The sequence below is a fragment of the Papaver somniferum genome, chromosome 6 (assembly GCF_003573695.1).
Source record: "Papaver somniferum cultivar HN1 chromosome 6, ASM357369v1, whole genome shotgun sequence".
NCBI lineage: Eukaryota > Viridiplantae > Streptophyta > Magnoliopsida > Ranunculales > Papaveraceae > Papaver > Papaver somniferum.
Genome location: NC_039363.1, coordinates 17683418 through 17699228, shown reverse-complemented (window position 1 = coordinate 17699228; position 15811 = coordinate 17683418). Strand labels below are relative to the sequence as shown.

Genomic DNA, 15811 nt, shown 5'->3' with positions numbered 1-15811 from the left:
TCAATATATCACGCAAATAGTTCATGGAAGAATTCTCTCAGATGCTGAAGCAAAATTTTTTGCTTCTCTTCTAGATATCATTGGCTCTACACCTCCAACTCTCGACGCTTCTTCCGATCTTAGGATATGGAATTCACATCAACAAGGTGTATTCTCAGTAAAATCCTTATATGCTATGATAAACAGTAACGCTGGAGTTGATAACTTTCCTCACAATCTTGTATGGGCTTAGGGAATCCGTCCTAAAGTGAACTTCTTGTTATGGTGTGTTGTTCATGGAAGACATAATGCAACACAAATGGATAAACATTTACATCTCATGTAGTTTACGTGGTGACTGTCTTGAATATCAAGATCACATTCTTCTACACTAAAAGTGGCGCACAAGATATGGTCTTCTATAACACCAAATGACAACTGGCATGGGTATTTTCGGACTTAATGTTTAATTTCGCCTGAACTTGGTTCAACAATCAACTTTCTAGGAATGGTAAAGTGGTTTGCGACCTCATTCCGGCTGCAGTTGTGTGGGTTCTTTGGAGGGAACTAAATAGTAGAGTTTTTGAAGAAAACTACTCTTACAAAACAGATGAAGAGTTGTGCATCGCTTCCAAATCCCTTGTGCTAACTTGGGCTGCTGATATGGTAACATGATTCACTTAAACTTAACATGTACGTTCCATAAATTGAGTTTTTTTTTTTTTTCCTTTCTCGTTATAGTACTTTGTACATTCTTCTTATCTTAATAAAATCCTCTCTATGATCAAAAATAAAAATAAATTAAGGATCAAATTAAAATTATAAAACACTTCAATTCTGTTGGAATCGAATGAAAAAATATTAAAATTGTAAAGCACTTCAATATCAATTGATTTTTCCATTCCTTTGAATAGAAGCCCAAGAGCAAGATCCAATTCCCAATTGGCTTATAATATTCATGTCTCATTTGTCACTCGCGTACTGGTAACAACGTCACAGCAAGAGTTGCCACCATTAATAAGAATTTAACAAGGGATTAATTGATACTTCGATTCCTTGAAGAATTTAACATAGATTAAACTTAGATTGCATCAAATCGTCTTCTTGTTGTGAAGATAAATACATCATAAGGTCGGGGTGACCAGGCGATATATACCTGAAATATTCTACACGATGTAGACAATCATCGAATTAGAAACAATATATGATTGAAGAATTAACAAACTAACATGTCTCGTATCTGTTGTAAATTAGTTGTAGGTGACAGTATCACAATCTTTGATGTGCAATGACTTTTTATATTATTTTTTTACTAGTCTTTTAATTTTTGGGTGTAGTTTTTTCTTGTAATTTCCCTTGCTTTGTATATGAGTCAATCTGTCATTTTTTTTTTTTTTTGCAAAAAATACAATGCTGGAAGGTTGTTAGTTTGTTTTCAGTTTGGGAAGTCAATTTATGAATTTTGAGCATGGAGCATTGTTTGTACATGTGCGCTGACATAGAATCGAGACCAAAAGAGGTATTCGCAAGGAAGTAAGGTTTCGTTATGAACTGCTTTAGGATTCGGCTTTGCTGCAATTTGGCAAAAGCTTATACATCTTCATATTGTTTCCGGAGTACAGATTACACCATTTTCTTGCTGGGAAAAGCTCTTTATATAGCTTAAGTAAGGTTGTTTATGTTTTACCTGGTTGCAATTTCAAGGATGTTGATATGGCTGAGTTGGTCTAAGGCGCCAGCTTAAGGCGCTGGCCCGAAAGGGCGTGGGTTCAAATCCCACTGTCAACAGTTGATTGTTTTGTTTCCATTTTTTGAGAAAATGGTGATGCCCTAAGCACAATAGTTTTTGTGAGTCAACAGTTGATTTCTGTTTTGATGTTTGAGAAAATGGTGATGTCCCCAGCACGATGGTTTTTTCAGGGTTCTATCCTCGTGATTGTGATTATGGTGTCATGGGAATGGACAAAAACTTATGTGCCTTACAATTTTTGTGATGTCAAGTTTCATATTATTATCGTGTTATTTCTTCAAATTATAGCATATATAAACATCTTTGAGCTAGATTTAATCAAAAAACAAGTATAAATAACAAGAGCGGGCGCAAGGAAAATCATTCATGTCACTAAAAATCAAAACAAGTATGGATAGCAAGAGGGGGCGCAACGGAAATCAAAGCCAAAGATATGGAATAAGTAAGATGTTGGGGAAAACTAAAATACGTTGTTGATACACTCTTAAGTTCTTAACACCAAGTTTTACACAAAATATTAGAAAGTGTTTATCGGACTGGTATCTAAACTAACATGTGTTGGTTCGGAATTACCAAAATCCGTTAGTTAGAAAATCAGGTATTTAATTGGTTTTCTTTTGCAAGGCAATATCTGTTGCTTGTGCAATTTGAACTGTAGGGTTAAATATCGCACCCATAGGTATCATGCGAAGGGATACTATTATAAGGGGACGAACGTACTCGCATGTAGTGTATTCCGGATGACGAGGCTGATGACGTCATAAGGTCACGAGTAAAGTGTGAATTCAGTGCGAAGTTCCAAGAGCATGGGCGAGAAGATCCAAATGCAAGCGTGCGACAATATCGCACGACAAACCCGAAAATAGGGGCTTTATTAGCTGTCCTCCACTATGTCAAACTCCTATATATAGGACCAACTACCACTGTGTTGAGAGAGAGATCTTTTTGAGAATAGAGTTAGAACTTTAAGAGAGAGAAAGTTGTTTGCTCCCCAAGTTAAGGATTTTACTCTATTTCTTTGTATTGATTTCTAAACTCAATAAAGTTCTTCTAAGTGTTCTTCACGATGATTTCTTAGTTTATTGTATAAATTATCAAAGGGGTGTAGTAGTAGGATTTTCTGCTACATTTTGGCACTAGAAACAGGGATGCAAGGATATTATTGGCCTTACATGCATGAGGACGTGAAAGAAGTATCGAGGCGATGTGAAGAATGTCAAAGACATGGGAACATGATACATGCATCGGGAGCGAACTTAAGTTCATCAACCAGTGTTTGACCGTTCGCAAGATGGGGCTTAGACATCGTGGGACCATTCATACCAGGGTCAGGCCAAAGAAGATATCTGATTGTCGCAACAGATTATTTCAAAAAATGGTCAGAAGCGAAAGCAGTTCAGCATATACGTGATAAGGACATCCTCACCTTCATATTTGAGAATATCATCTGCAGATTTGGAATCCCTGTGCAACTAGTGTCCGATAATGGAAAACAGTTCGAGGGTGAGAACATAGAAATGTTGTTAAATGCCTTCAAAATCCAGATTGGAAAATCAACTCCAATATACCCACAGGGTAATGGACAGGCATATGCAACAAATAAAACTCTTGCGAATACACTGAAGAAGAAGTTGGAAGGGCATAATAAGGATGGTGCGAGCAGATCCACAATGTCTTATGGGCATATCGAACAACACGAAGAGAAGCAACATGAATGTCACCATTCTGTTTAACATATGGAGTGGAAGCAGTATTACCAACTGAAGTCAACATACCAACAACGAAGAAAGAGGCTTGGGAGAAAAATCTAAATACCAACTTGATGCTGAAAAAATTAGATGACTTGGAGGAAAATAGAGAAATTGCCTTGCAGCAGATGGAAAATTATCACAAAAGACTGGCGAGAAAATACAACAAACGTGTCAAGCTAAGGGAATTTCAACCAGGCGACCTGGTATTAAGAGAAATACCATCTTATCAAAAAGGAGGAGATGGAAAACTGGAGAAGAAGTGGGATGAACCCTATATAATCAAGCGAATTGTGGGGACTGGAGTGTACGAGTTAATGGACAAGGATGGAAAGAACGTTGGACGAAAACTTGATCATCCTTGGAACAGAATGTACCTTAAAAAGTATTATCCATAGGACATTCGATAGATTGATGTACGCGAGATAAGAAAAAGAAAATTCATAATGTACACGCGAAGATATGAAAAGAAAGAAAATATTCTCAATAATGATCCACAAAAATACACAAGCAGAAGAAAGAGGCAACAATAAGACCTCACGAGTAAGACCCCAATAGGGGGCAATACAATATAAAACCTCTAACTAGGGAGGATAGGTATCCAATTGTGGCGTGCACCCTAGTTCGCACTTGTGCAAGAGGCAATATAAATAAGCCCTAACACGCGTCATAATTAGGGAAAACCTAGTAATGCATGGCTCGGGCGAAAGCCATACTATACCTGGAACCCGATACATGGATATTATGGGCGAAATAAAAGCCTATCTGGTAGAGACTCCTTAGTCGAAAGACTAAGGTTCTCTATCATGGAGTGTAGAAACTCGATCAGGGCGCCGGGGTACACGGTTGATTCAAGGGTGTCGGGGGCGTCTGGAGCGTACCTCGCCGCTCTTGGAAAATCCTGACTATGATACACTCGGTCCTCAAGAAACCCCACTTAGGGTGCGGTATTGTACCCATAATCCATATCAGCTGAGGGATACGAGGCCACAAACACAACTGGTTGGTGCATCACTGGATGGGAAGAGTCCACCCCAACCCGGTAGGGGTACGCTTCCTTGAAAGGGAAATCAGGGGGAAGATAAGGACGACACCCTCCACTAGGGAGATGGATTGTGCCAAAGACATTAATATCACAAAGCTTTTACTCACGGGGGTAATTAGGCTTGTCGTATTGACGCACATTCATATATCCTGCAGAGGAAATAATATGAAAGATGATAAGATAGGGTAAATGGATCAATACGCGAAAACATAAAGACGTCTTGCGACTCTATCTCATGGCCAATATAATATCCTGAGGAAAAAATAAGTCTTATTACCAGGAGAGGCTGATTAAGACCTCTACTTAGGGAGGCTCAACAATACCTCACTAACAAACACCATGAGACCTAAGTAAATGTACACGTGGTTTTACCTCTTAAAGATTCATATTCGCATAAAAAAATTTTCTTCGTAAGTGAACTATATTCACACGGCTAACACATTGCATGACCTAATATACACACTGTTTTTTTTTTTTTTTTTATAAACCTTGTTTTATACTCGCGTAAGTTATGTTCTGTAATCACAAATAACTTACCTTTCTTAAATGAACTTTTCTCTTTTAACAAATGTTTCATGAAAAAATTATTATCTAGCATGCTAATAATAGAAGCAAGTATGGGAAGTACAAAAAGAAAGTATTATTCGCATATCTAGAAAATAACTTTTCATAGAAACAAATTTGTTTTTTTTAATGTGCAGCAAAAAACGGATAGAAAGAATTCCAAACAAACACAAAGACAAAAAGAAATTAAGGATCGTTCTGGGGAACTTCATAATGCGAGCCAACAACTTCAGTGTCATCCTCAGTAGCGGGAGTGGTACTTGGAACAAAGATTTTTGCCGGAGCTTCAACGTGAGGAGTAGCTTGAACTTCAATAAAGGGAATCGCTTAAGAATTTGATGCATCAGGAAGATCTTTGCCAGCTTCATCATCCTTGGGTTGCTCTCCGGGAAGAAAGATTTCTTCGTCACAGCTATCGTAATCATAATCACTATCATGTTCGGGAATGACCTCATTGTCAGAGATATCAAGAGGTTTCACTTCTTCTAGAGGAAGCGAGTTGGCAATGCATATTTCATCCGCGGAAGCTTTAGACTTAAGATGAGCTTCGCGCGCGACATTATTTTGAGCATTCTTAACGTAAACCCTCATCATATGCTCAAGGTATATGCATCTTCGTTCCGCCCTATTACGCGAGGCATAAAGTGTGGAGGAGAGATTCCGAAGATCCTTGTGAGCTTTGGCCAAGTCAGACCTTAATTTCTGAATCATGAGTTGGTTGGACTTATCAGAAACTGCAAGCACAAAGAGGACCAAAACCAATTCAGAAATAATGACATGGCACGAGGCCTGCAATATTCAAGGGAAGCTAAGAGATTAAGTGAGGCATTCAGCTTGATGTGACTACCTTCCATCTGAGAAAGGAAATATCGAGACAAAGCGAGACTACTATTTTTCATACTCTCCAAATGTTTATCAAAATCATCACCTATCATGCCTTCAAGACGGGAGCGAATTTTCTTCTTTGAAATGTCATGCGAACTTATCAATCGAGTGTGTTGTTCGCGAAGCTTATTACTTTCTACAGTCATCTTTACTTTTCTATTGACAATCTTCTCATTCTCCGAGGAAAATTTCTTCACATCTCTGTCATATTGGTTCCGTAGAACACGAAGGGAATCCTCTTGCTTAGTACAGGTTCTCCGAAGAGCAAGATGTTGCTGAGTAAAATTCTCCTTTTCTCTCAAGAAGGTTTGTTTTTCCTCCGTAGGGTGCGATTTTCCTCTGATAGAGTTTGATTCCTTAAGTCAGCACTATACAACAACCTAGAAAGATTGGATACTTGGGAGTTTAGGAAGTCATTTTGGGTACTAAGACCATGTTTCTCATTTCTTAAATTATCTATTTGATCGAGAAAGTACGATTGGTTATTAATCAATTGATTTAATTGATGTTGCAATTTTCTGTTCTCTGCACAAGCGTCCTCAGCAGAATGCTGATACTCAAATCTTTCCATGGCTCGCCTTTGGTTTAAATCTTTATATTTGTTCGAGCAAAGACAAAGAAGGAAAAATACATGCGAAGAGACACATATAACAAAACTCAAAGGAGGAACGAAAGAGGGCACAATCACAAAGCATTGAGAAGTAAAAGGGCATACCTCTAAGCTCTTGATTCTTGTTGCGAAGTTTCTCGGCTAAGACCTCTCCAACATGAACATCAGCTTTCAACTTGGCATTCCAGCTAGCAAGCTCTTGAGTGGTAGCACTAGATTCTGAAAAACCTTCGGCTTGAATAAGGCGGCGCCGAGATTCCAAGCAATCAAAGGCAGCATTGACTGATGGGTCCAGTTGAGTGAAGATCTCGTTCCTAGTTGACTTGTCTGGAAGAGAATCGCTCAATAGCTTGACGAGATATTCGCACAGGCGTAGTTGAGAAGGATCATTGGAAGCTGAACGCGCGAGCTGAATAATGTCGAGGAGAGGTCTCGTGCCCGAATCAATGACACCAGAGGCACCTGCCTCAGGAGTAGTAATATTCGCCTGAGATGAAGCAGCTGTGCGAAGAGGAGAGGTAGTTAATACTGTACTCATGGAAGGAACAACTGAGGCAACTCTCAAAGGAGAAGAGATAGAATAATCCATATATATGGGGATGTTCGAAGAGACAGAGAGGGGCATGCCTTGAAATGATGCATAACTTCCTCAGTAGAAAAGGTGATCGCTTGAGTAGTAAGGCCCAATTTCTGGGAGGTAGAGGTCATTTCTGAAAAACAAGAGAGATTCAGAGAGGCTAAAAGGATAAAGTCCTTACAGGGGTTCTAAATGAAATTATTAGAAGGAGCAGGAGGTAACGAACATGCGAAAGTCTCTGCCCAAGAAGAAGTAATAGATGGTGAAGAGGTGGTAATGTTCACTTGATCAGGAGCCGTCACATTCTCTTGAGTAACAGGGACAGTCCCCCCGGAGGACCCCTGTTGTACGGAGCTGGGTTTCTTTTTGAAACTCGGAAGAGCCATGCGAGTATCGATAATAGGAGTTTGTTTACTTCTTCTGGACTTCTTCTCTTTCTCTCTCGCGTCATCCTGCGAATAACAACACATATAAGAAACAGAGGCAACAATATTGTTTTCAGGAGTAAGGTGTTTCTTAATACCTTGTCATGCGAATGCTTCCTCTTGAGATACTTGTCATATTTTGATCTCGAAGAGGAATTAGGGTTTGGAATGGTGAAACGAGCTCCAGAGGAGGAAGTTTTGCTGCAACAATACCAGTGTGGGAAATATCAATAACAGCAGCAGAACAATAATGGTGATACAAGAAGAACAGTAGCAGAAGAATAACAATGGTGGTGACCGGTTACAAACAACAATAAAGAGCATAATAGAGGATATAAAATAAACCTTGGGGAAGAATCCATGGAGTGTAAACACTAACAGAAAAGGAGAAGATAAATATTCAGATGAGACAAAAATTCGAAAGGATTTTCTGAAGAAGAAAAGACTAAAGGAAGAAAAATCTATCTCTCTTGAAAAGATTAAATAGGAAAGAAGATGACAGGCTGTACCAGGTGGAAGAGGAGACGTGTCGGTAAAAAGTGAAAAAATGAGAACGTGTGAACGGTTATGCTAAAAACCCGGAAACCTTTCAGCCAAAAAGAGTATGAAAAGTTGATAAGGTGCGGAAAATCGCATTAAAGGTGCGAAGAGGATTATAAGAGCAGTTTCTCTCATCGCTCTTTCCATAGTAAAGATCGCTAAGAGAAGAGGCAAAATGTAGGGGTTTAATATCGCACCCATAGGTATCATGCGAAGGGATACTATTATAAGGGGGCGAACGTACTCGCATGTATTGTATTCCGGATGACGAGGATGATGACGTCATAAGGTCACGAGTAAAGTGTGAAGTCAGTGCGAAGTTCCAAGAGCATAGGCGAGAAGATCCAAATGTAAGCGTGCGAGAATATCGCACGACAAACCCGAAAATAGGGGCTTTATTAGCTGTCCTCCACTATGTCAAACTCCTATATATAGGACCAACTACCACTGTGTTGAGGGAGAGATCTTTTTGAGAATAGAGTTAGAACTTTAAGAGAGAGAAAGTTGTTTGCTTCCCAAGTTAAGGGTTTTATTTTATTTCTTTGTACTGATTTCTAAACTCAATAAAGTTCTTTTAAATGTTCTTCACGATGATTTCTTAGTTTATTATATAAATTATTAAAAGGGTGTAGTTGTAGGATTTTCTGCTACTGAACTGCTGCGACATTTCCGTTATGTTGAGTGGATGTTATTGGTCATTGTTTTCTTTCATCTTTTCAATCAATAGTTTCTCAAAGTTGTATTTAAAAAATATGTTGCTCCTAGAAGATACAAAAACTGAAATCTTAAATCAAAACTTTACGTATGGTATAAATAAACTGCCTAAACAAAAATCATTAAAAAAACGAACAACCAGAGCCTGTAGTGAATTCCCCAACAGTTTTGACAGGCTACAGGGGTGGTCCGTACGATGGCGCCTCACAAACGTCAAAAAGTTGGTTGCAACTTGCAACTCTTGCTTCATCAGTTAGGCATCAGTTAACACTAGCGGCAGTACGCCAGAATGAATCAGATTGACATGCATAGTTTTCAATGATGTCTACCTGGTGAGTTCACGTGCTACTTCTCCAATTAGCAAAAGCTATATGCAGAAAAGAAGATAATAAAGACAATGATCCAGCCTCCAGGAACACAGTCTTGAAAGTTGAAATCAAAAGGATTCAAAGAATATTCAACTAAACAACACGACGCACTTCTTCTTCCTTTCTCTTTTTTGGCGAGACACAAAGCTCAATACAATTTATATCTACGATTCTGGTTGTCTTCTTCTGTAATGTGCTTCAACTGCTATCTAGGCATCATGTCATAAATAACTCTAAACTATAGTATTAAACACGTTAATAGTCGATGATGATCGAGTAATCCATAATGAAATCTTAGTCCGTTACAATTTTCCGCAGCACTTTAGCATCAAGCGTTTAAATTTGTTTTGTGTTGAGCCGCTTCAACTGTTTGGACTTTCTTTACTTATCATCTTTTTGTTCGTTCTAAACTTAATTTATGATTTAGCTAGTACATAGAGAAGCGACTTCTCGTTTAGTTTGATTTAGGATAACTCATTTCTCGGACAAAAGTTTTGAGAGAAAACTGAAAGAACGACTCTAGACAGCCTCTAAAATGGCACACCATGGAAACCGACACACACACAAATGGGAGATTGGTGCGAATGTTTGTACACTGCGCTCAGCAAAAATGTAGTTAAAAATTGTATTTATGGCTAGACTTGATAGATTGTCAACAACTCTATTTCAAGTTTTTGAACACACTTTTAAAATGTGTCTACCAGGCTATCTAGTTATCCAATACCTATTTTCTATCAGACAATTGTGTTTGAGAAAATGGTAGTGCTTACTAGAATTTGATTAAACTATCAAAACAATTGTGTTTGAGAAAATTGTAGTGCTTACTAGAATTTGATTAAAATCACTTAACACTTAACAGAGTGTAATTCTAGTACGAAGTTCTTGAACACACTTTGACTCTACGGAGTTTAGATAATTCTAGTGCAAATTCAAGTTATTCAATAACTATTACTATCACAAAACAATGGTTTTTTCAAGGTTCTATTCCCGTGATTATGGTGTCATGTGGAAGGACAAAAAACTTATACGTCTTACTTACAATTTTCGTGATGTCAAGTTTCATACGATTATCATGTCATTTCTTTTAAATTATAGCATATATAAACATCTTTGAGTCCAGACTTTCCATCACTAAAATTCAAAACAAGTATGGATAACAAGAAGGGAAGCAAGGAAAATCAAAGCCAAGCATATGGAATAAGCAAGATGTCGGGGAAAGCTAAAATATGTTGTTCATACACTCCTAACACCAAGTTTTACACAAAAGATTTAGTGCCGAAAATGTAACCCAGACGACCAAATCCTCCAGTTATGCCAGGTGGATTGAGGAGGTCCTTCATCTTCATTTTGATAAAGAAATGCCTGTGAGTCATTGTTGGTGTTATCTTCACCGGTACGGCCACGCTCGATGTTATCACCACGGGGAGGAGGTATTGCAGCAGGAGTTTCAGGACGACGAGGACTCTTCTTCTTACCACTGCCGGAGGAGAAATTGAAATTAAATCTCATTTTGGGAATATTAAAAATGAATTTTTTAATCCCATTGGACTGTTATATAGACTAATGTATGCAGGTTTGTGACAGGTAGAATCTGTTAATTAGAAAATTAATCAAGTATTTACCAGAATTGATTATAGATTGTTTTTGGTTGCAATGAAACATCTGTTGCCCGTGCAATTCAACTGTTTCGACATTTCTGTTATGTTTTTTTTGTTTAAGCAGCATTTTATTGGTCATTGTTACGAAACTTTTCCATCAATAGTTTCTCAATGTTGTATTTGAAAAATATGTTGCTGCTAAAAGATACAAAAACTGAAATCTTGAGTCAAAACTTTATGTATGATGGTATAAAAATAAAAATCAAAACTTTATGTTATGGTTCCTTTGTAAACAAATACTAGCAAATATAGTTCGGATAATAAATTCCTACTCTTACTTTACTGGTTTGCGACCCATGTCTGGTTAGCCCAAACCGGAAGCACACCAATGGTTAGATTCCAGATTGATTCTATCGGTTATACTGTAGTTAGTTTACCATTTTTCCGATACTTTTTTTTTCGGTAAGGTTGAGTTTTGTAGTTACATGATGAATGCTACTTGAAGTACATACAGCTTGTGGTCTCGTCGATCATGCCTGTAGTGAATTTGGACCTATCCCCATGGCAGCAGTTTTGGCAGGCTACAGCCTACAGAGGTGGTCCCTACGATGGCATTCTCACAAAAGTTGGTTGCGACTCTTGATTCATCAGTTAACAGTAGTGGCAGTACATGTACATATATGCCAGAATGAATCAGATGGACAGGGTAGATTTGACATGCATGGTTTTCAATGATGTCCACCTCGTGAGTTCACGTGCTACTTCCCCAATTAGCAAAAACTATATCCAGAAAAGAAGATGATAAAGACAAGAAGACGGGAAAATCCAGGAACCAAAAGTCCTGAAGGTTAAATCAAAAGGATTCAACTAAACCACAAACAACATGACGCACTTATTTTTGGGCGAGACACAAAAAGCTCAATACAATTTATAACTACGACTCTGCTTGTCTTCTTCTGTAATGTGCTTCCACTGCCATCTTGGCATGTCATAACTGAAAACTACTAAACACGTTAATAGTCGATGATGATCGAGTAATCCATAATGAAATCTGTCTTCTCCTGTAATGTGCTTCCAGTGCTGTTCAGGTATTATCTCGTGGTCAACCAATCATTTCTGTTATATAGTAGAGAGATTTTATGCTCCTCAAGCTGGTGAAGTAATTATTGACGGTGTTAACCGGAAGGAACTAAAACTTGAGCGGATTGAATAAGGACTTTGATCACTTTTAAGAACGGAACCTATAATTACTCAACCACCACTTGCTGGTTTTAATAAAGAGAGATATATTGCGTGGTTTTGCTATGATCCGCTATTCAAACTTTGAGTAATTTCACGGAAAATAAATATATGGATGTGATAGTTCATTGACAAGCCCCACAGGCGGTGGTCAATACGATGGTTATCTCCACTCGCAAACGTTAAACTGTTATCGCAGACGTGTATCAGTTAACAAAGCAGATTCGGATCGATCTCTTGCTTGCTTGCTGATGTTTTGTTTTGCTTGCATGGTTTTAATTAAATGTCCACCACCTCATGAGTTCACGTGGTATTTCTCCAATAGCAAAATATATCCATCTGAAGATAAAAGACGACAAGAAGCGAAATCCTTTGGAAGTTCTGATATTTTTGTTCTGTTTGATCCTTGTACTTACAAAATCAACAAAACTAATTCTAACTTAAGCACAATACATTTAGTCAGGTCGTTTGTTGGATGTGTTGGGATGTTTTGTTTGGGTTTCTTCGGTTGGCTTTTGCCTCCCTTTTTGGCCGGTTCTTGCTGTATTGTGCTCATGTTTCGCGAGGCTTTTCCCTTTCTGTAAACCGATTTTACTGATCATGAGAGTAGTCATTATTTTTTTTTAACCGTAAAAAAATTGTTATTGGAGAGTTTCAAACTCAGATCACTCCTATTATCAAATAATAACATCTTGTTCGTCGATAATGTTAGACCAATCAATCGTATATTAATCAACCAAATACTACTTGAAAACGGTTCTTCTGTTCAGAAAGAAAATGTTCCTGGAAATTTTTGCTCCTTTTGAGCCTCTGATAAATAGGGCTAAGAGTTGAAATGCCCCAATTTGGGGGTGTTGTGTGAAAATGCCCCGAGGTTTGAGAAAAAAAATTAAAATGTTCCAATCCGTTAATTTTTCCATCCAACCTAGTTAAGTGGTCAATTTTGCACAATGTGAAGTCTCATACGTGAATATAAGTCATTTTTAGTCCTGATGTTTATCAAATTCACCATTTTCTTCTTAGAAAATGACCACCTTTAATATTGCGACACGTGTCATATCTTCACCACCACCACCTCCGCCGATCACTAACACTGTCGCCGTCACAACAACCACCACCGCTACCAATGCCACCATCGTCAACAACCACCACCACCGAAAACCACCACCATTGTCATCGTCACAACCACCACTGCTACCGTCACAACCACCACCACCGACACCTCCGCCACAACCACCACCGCCTCCACCACCATTGCCGCCTCCACCACCACCACCCCTGAACCTTAACTCTAAACCCTGAACCCAAACCCTTAACCCTTAGACCTTAACCTTAATCTCTGAACCCTAAATTATGAACCCTAAAACCCTTAATCCTTAAGGGTTATTATTTTCTTTTTCTCACATGTGTGAAGTCAAATGTGTGCGAACTTGACCATTGAACTATCTTGGGTGGAAAAGTTAACGGATTGGCACATTTTAACTTTTTTTGAAAATTCGGGGCATTTCTACAACCATGCCTCCCAAATTGGGACATTTTGGCTAGTTTTTCTAAATATTAGGATCCCAATTCATTGATGGATATTGGCTCGGGACATTTCTTAGGACTCTTTTTCCAAATTTGGTTGATCGTATATTCCATTGTAGTTCTAGAGTATCGTTCCCACTCAGGGTCATTTACAAGGTGATCCGTATGATCGTATCTCGCAGACGTTAAAAACTTGTGTAGCAACTCCCTGCATATTGTCAGGTAGCATTTGTTCAGTAGTGGTGGCAGTAGATGCCAGAATCATCAGATGGAAATGCATGACATTCAATGTCCACCGCCTCGTGAGTTCACGTGCTACTTCTCCAATAGCACAACTTAGCTTGAAATATACATGTAAAATGAAGAATATAAAGACAAAGAAGGGAAAGCCATTAAAGTTCCTGAACTCAGTCTTGAAAGTTGAAAGTTAAGGAGGATTCAAAGAATATTCAACTAAACAACAACCAACATGACGCAGGGTTACTTCTTTCTCTTTCTTCGATGATCAGAGATCGACAAAGCATTACTTGTACTTCAGAAGTTCAAACTCAATATTTACGATTCTACTTGTCTTCTTCTGTAATGTGCTTCCACTGCTATCTATCTATAGGGATGTAATATCCGGTGTCAGTTCTCTACCTTCAGCGTCTAACGTACAAATCATCTCTCAGCACCGTCTCACCACCAGACCCGGAGATGTGAGCCCTTTAAAGAAGCCATAAGCGGCCCCAGTCTATGAATCTGGATTTAAGCTCCCTTCAGTGTTTTCTCTCTAAATTAACGAACAACTTTAATTTACTTCTTCAGGTTTTAACACAAATTTGAGGAGAAAAATAAAAAACTGATACACCTTTGTTTCTCTTTAATTTATTTGCTTAAGCAGTATATAAGCCATCACTTGCCTCTTCTTGACAATTAAAACTTCTCATTAATTTATCAAACATATATTTACATTAACACTATTAACTAAGAAAATTAAGGAAATCCAAGAGAAGAAATTAAGCAAAAACTAAGAGACTAATAATACCAAGAGGAACCCTCATTAGAGGAAGAGGAGGAGGAGGAGGAGGAGGAGGAGGAGGAGGAGGAGCATGCCATTTTCTCACTAATACTACCAAGAGATTTAAGATTACACTTAATTATTGTGTTAACAAATGTTCTTGTGTCTTCTGCGCTATTTCCATCTGGTATATTAACCACATAAGATTGAAGCACAACAGTTGATTTATTCCCAAAAACATCATCATCGTCACTGCTATCATGTAGATCATTGTTATTATTGATTTCGTGAAGAGTAATGATAGACTTATAATTATTAAGCCTATGATCACCACCAAGGATACTAACACACATGACATGGTTTTCATGATCAATTGAATCTAACCGTTCAGTACTTGATGTAGCTGGTAATCCTGAAACAAGACGTACTTCACGTACACTGCCAGGACGGCGTCCATCACCTTTAACGATTCTGCAACTTCTTACAAATCTTTTCCAATTTTGTGGTTGATCAAAACGACTAATTAATGACCAAACTAAGCCTAATGGTGCATCAATGATTTGACTTAGGCAGGAACTACACTGGGTTGATGATGAAAATTCATGGTTATGGTAACGTCGACTAAACATTTCTACTGTGTTGCGACTTGTATGATGATCAAGTTGCTCTCTAGAGTTTGAAGGATATTGTGAGTAAAACATTTGCATAGGGTTTTTCAGTTTTCAAGTGGAAGTGTTGTGATGTTGATAACTAGGGATGGTCGGTTTATATAGAGACTGAGTTAATAAGGACCTGATGAAGATAAGTCTGACCTAAGGAGATCTTTAACTACTTACATGTACTTTTGAACGCTGTCGTTTAGTGTCCAAAATTAGATTTTTAGTATTTTGCTTCCGGAGAGTCAGTCTTGAGATAATAACCTGGGCCTGGCAAATCAATCTTTCTTCAAAGTGATTTATCCATCGCAAAATGTGGAAGTCACAACCACCTCTGAACACTTATGGTTGCGTCGACAATCAGCTTTTATCCAAATTTATTTTCAGAACTTATCGTAATTTTATTGCTTTTCACTCCCCAAATAAAAACGATAGAATTTTATTTTATTTCGAGTTTTGTAAATTGATGCTGTTTCAACCCCTTTACACGGGCAATTTAGTGTATCTATATGTTAGCAATGGGTGCAATGAAAATAATGTATAGGAAAATATCCCATTCTTTACAATTAACTCTAATTAGGTGTAA

At 38.1% G+C, this 15811-nt stretch overlaps 1 protein-coding gene and 1 non-coding gene across 2 annotated transcripts; one reads left to right on the top strand and one right to left on the bottom strand.

The window, feature by feature from the left end:
- Positions 1 to 1686: 1686 nt before the first annotated feature.
- On the top strand, positions 1687 to 1767 carry TRNAL-AAG. The gene has a single exon. It is a non-coding gene; the product is annotated as a tRNA-Leu (tRNA).
- A 5579-nt stretch (positions 1768 to 7346) lies between these two features.
- Positions 7347 to 15270, bottom strand: LOC113290571 (abscisic acid receptor PYL12-like). Its single transcript, XM_026540163.1, has 2 exons — positions 14665 to 15270; positions 7347 to 7610 (listed from the first exon to the last, which is right to left on the bottom strand). The coding sequence occupies exons 1-2, from the start codon at positions 15268 to 15270 to the stop codon at positions 7347 to 7349; spliced, it is 870 nt and encodes a 289-aa protein (XP_026395948.1).
- Positions 15271 to 15811: the final 541 nt, after the last annotated feature.

Bases quoted from the DNA above. Each gene is read 5' to 3' on its own strand.
- LOC113290571 (XM_026540163.1), bottom strand. From the start codon at position 15,270: ATGTTTTACTCACAATATCCTTCAAACTCTAGAGAGCAACTTGATCAT. The intron at 7,611-14,664 runs GCATGCTCCTCC...TGTTATTCGCAG, and splicing joins GTAGTATTAGTGAGAAAATG to GATGACGCGAGAGAGAAAGA.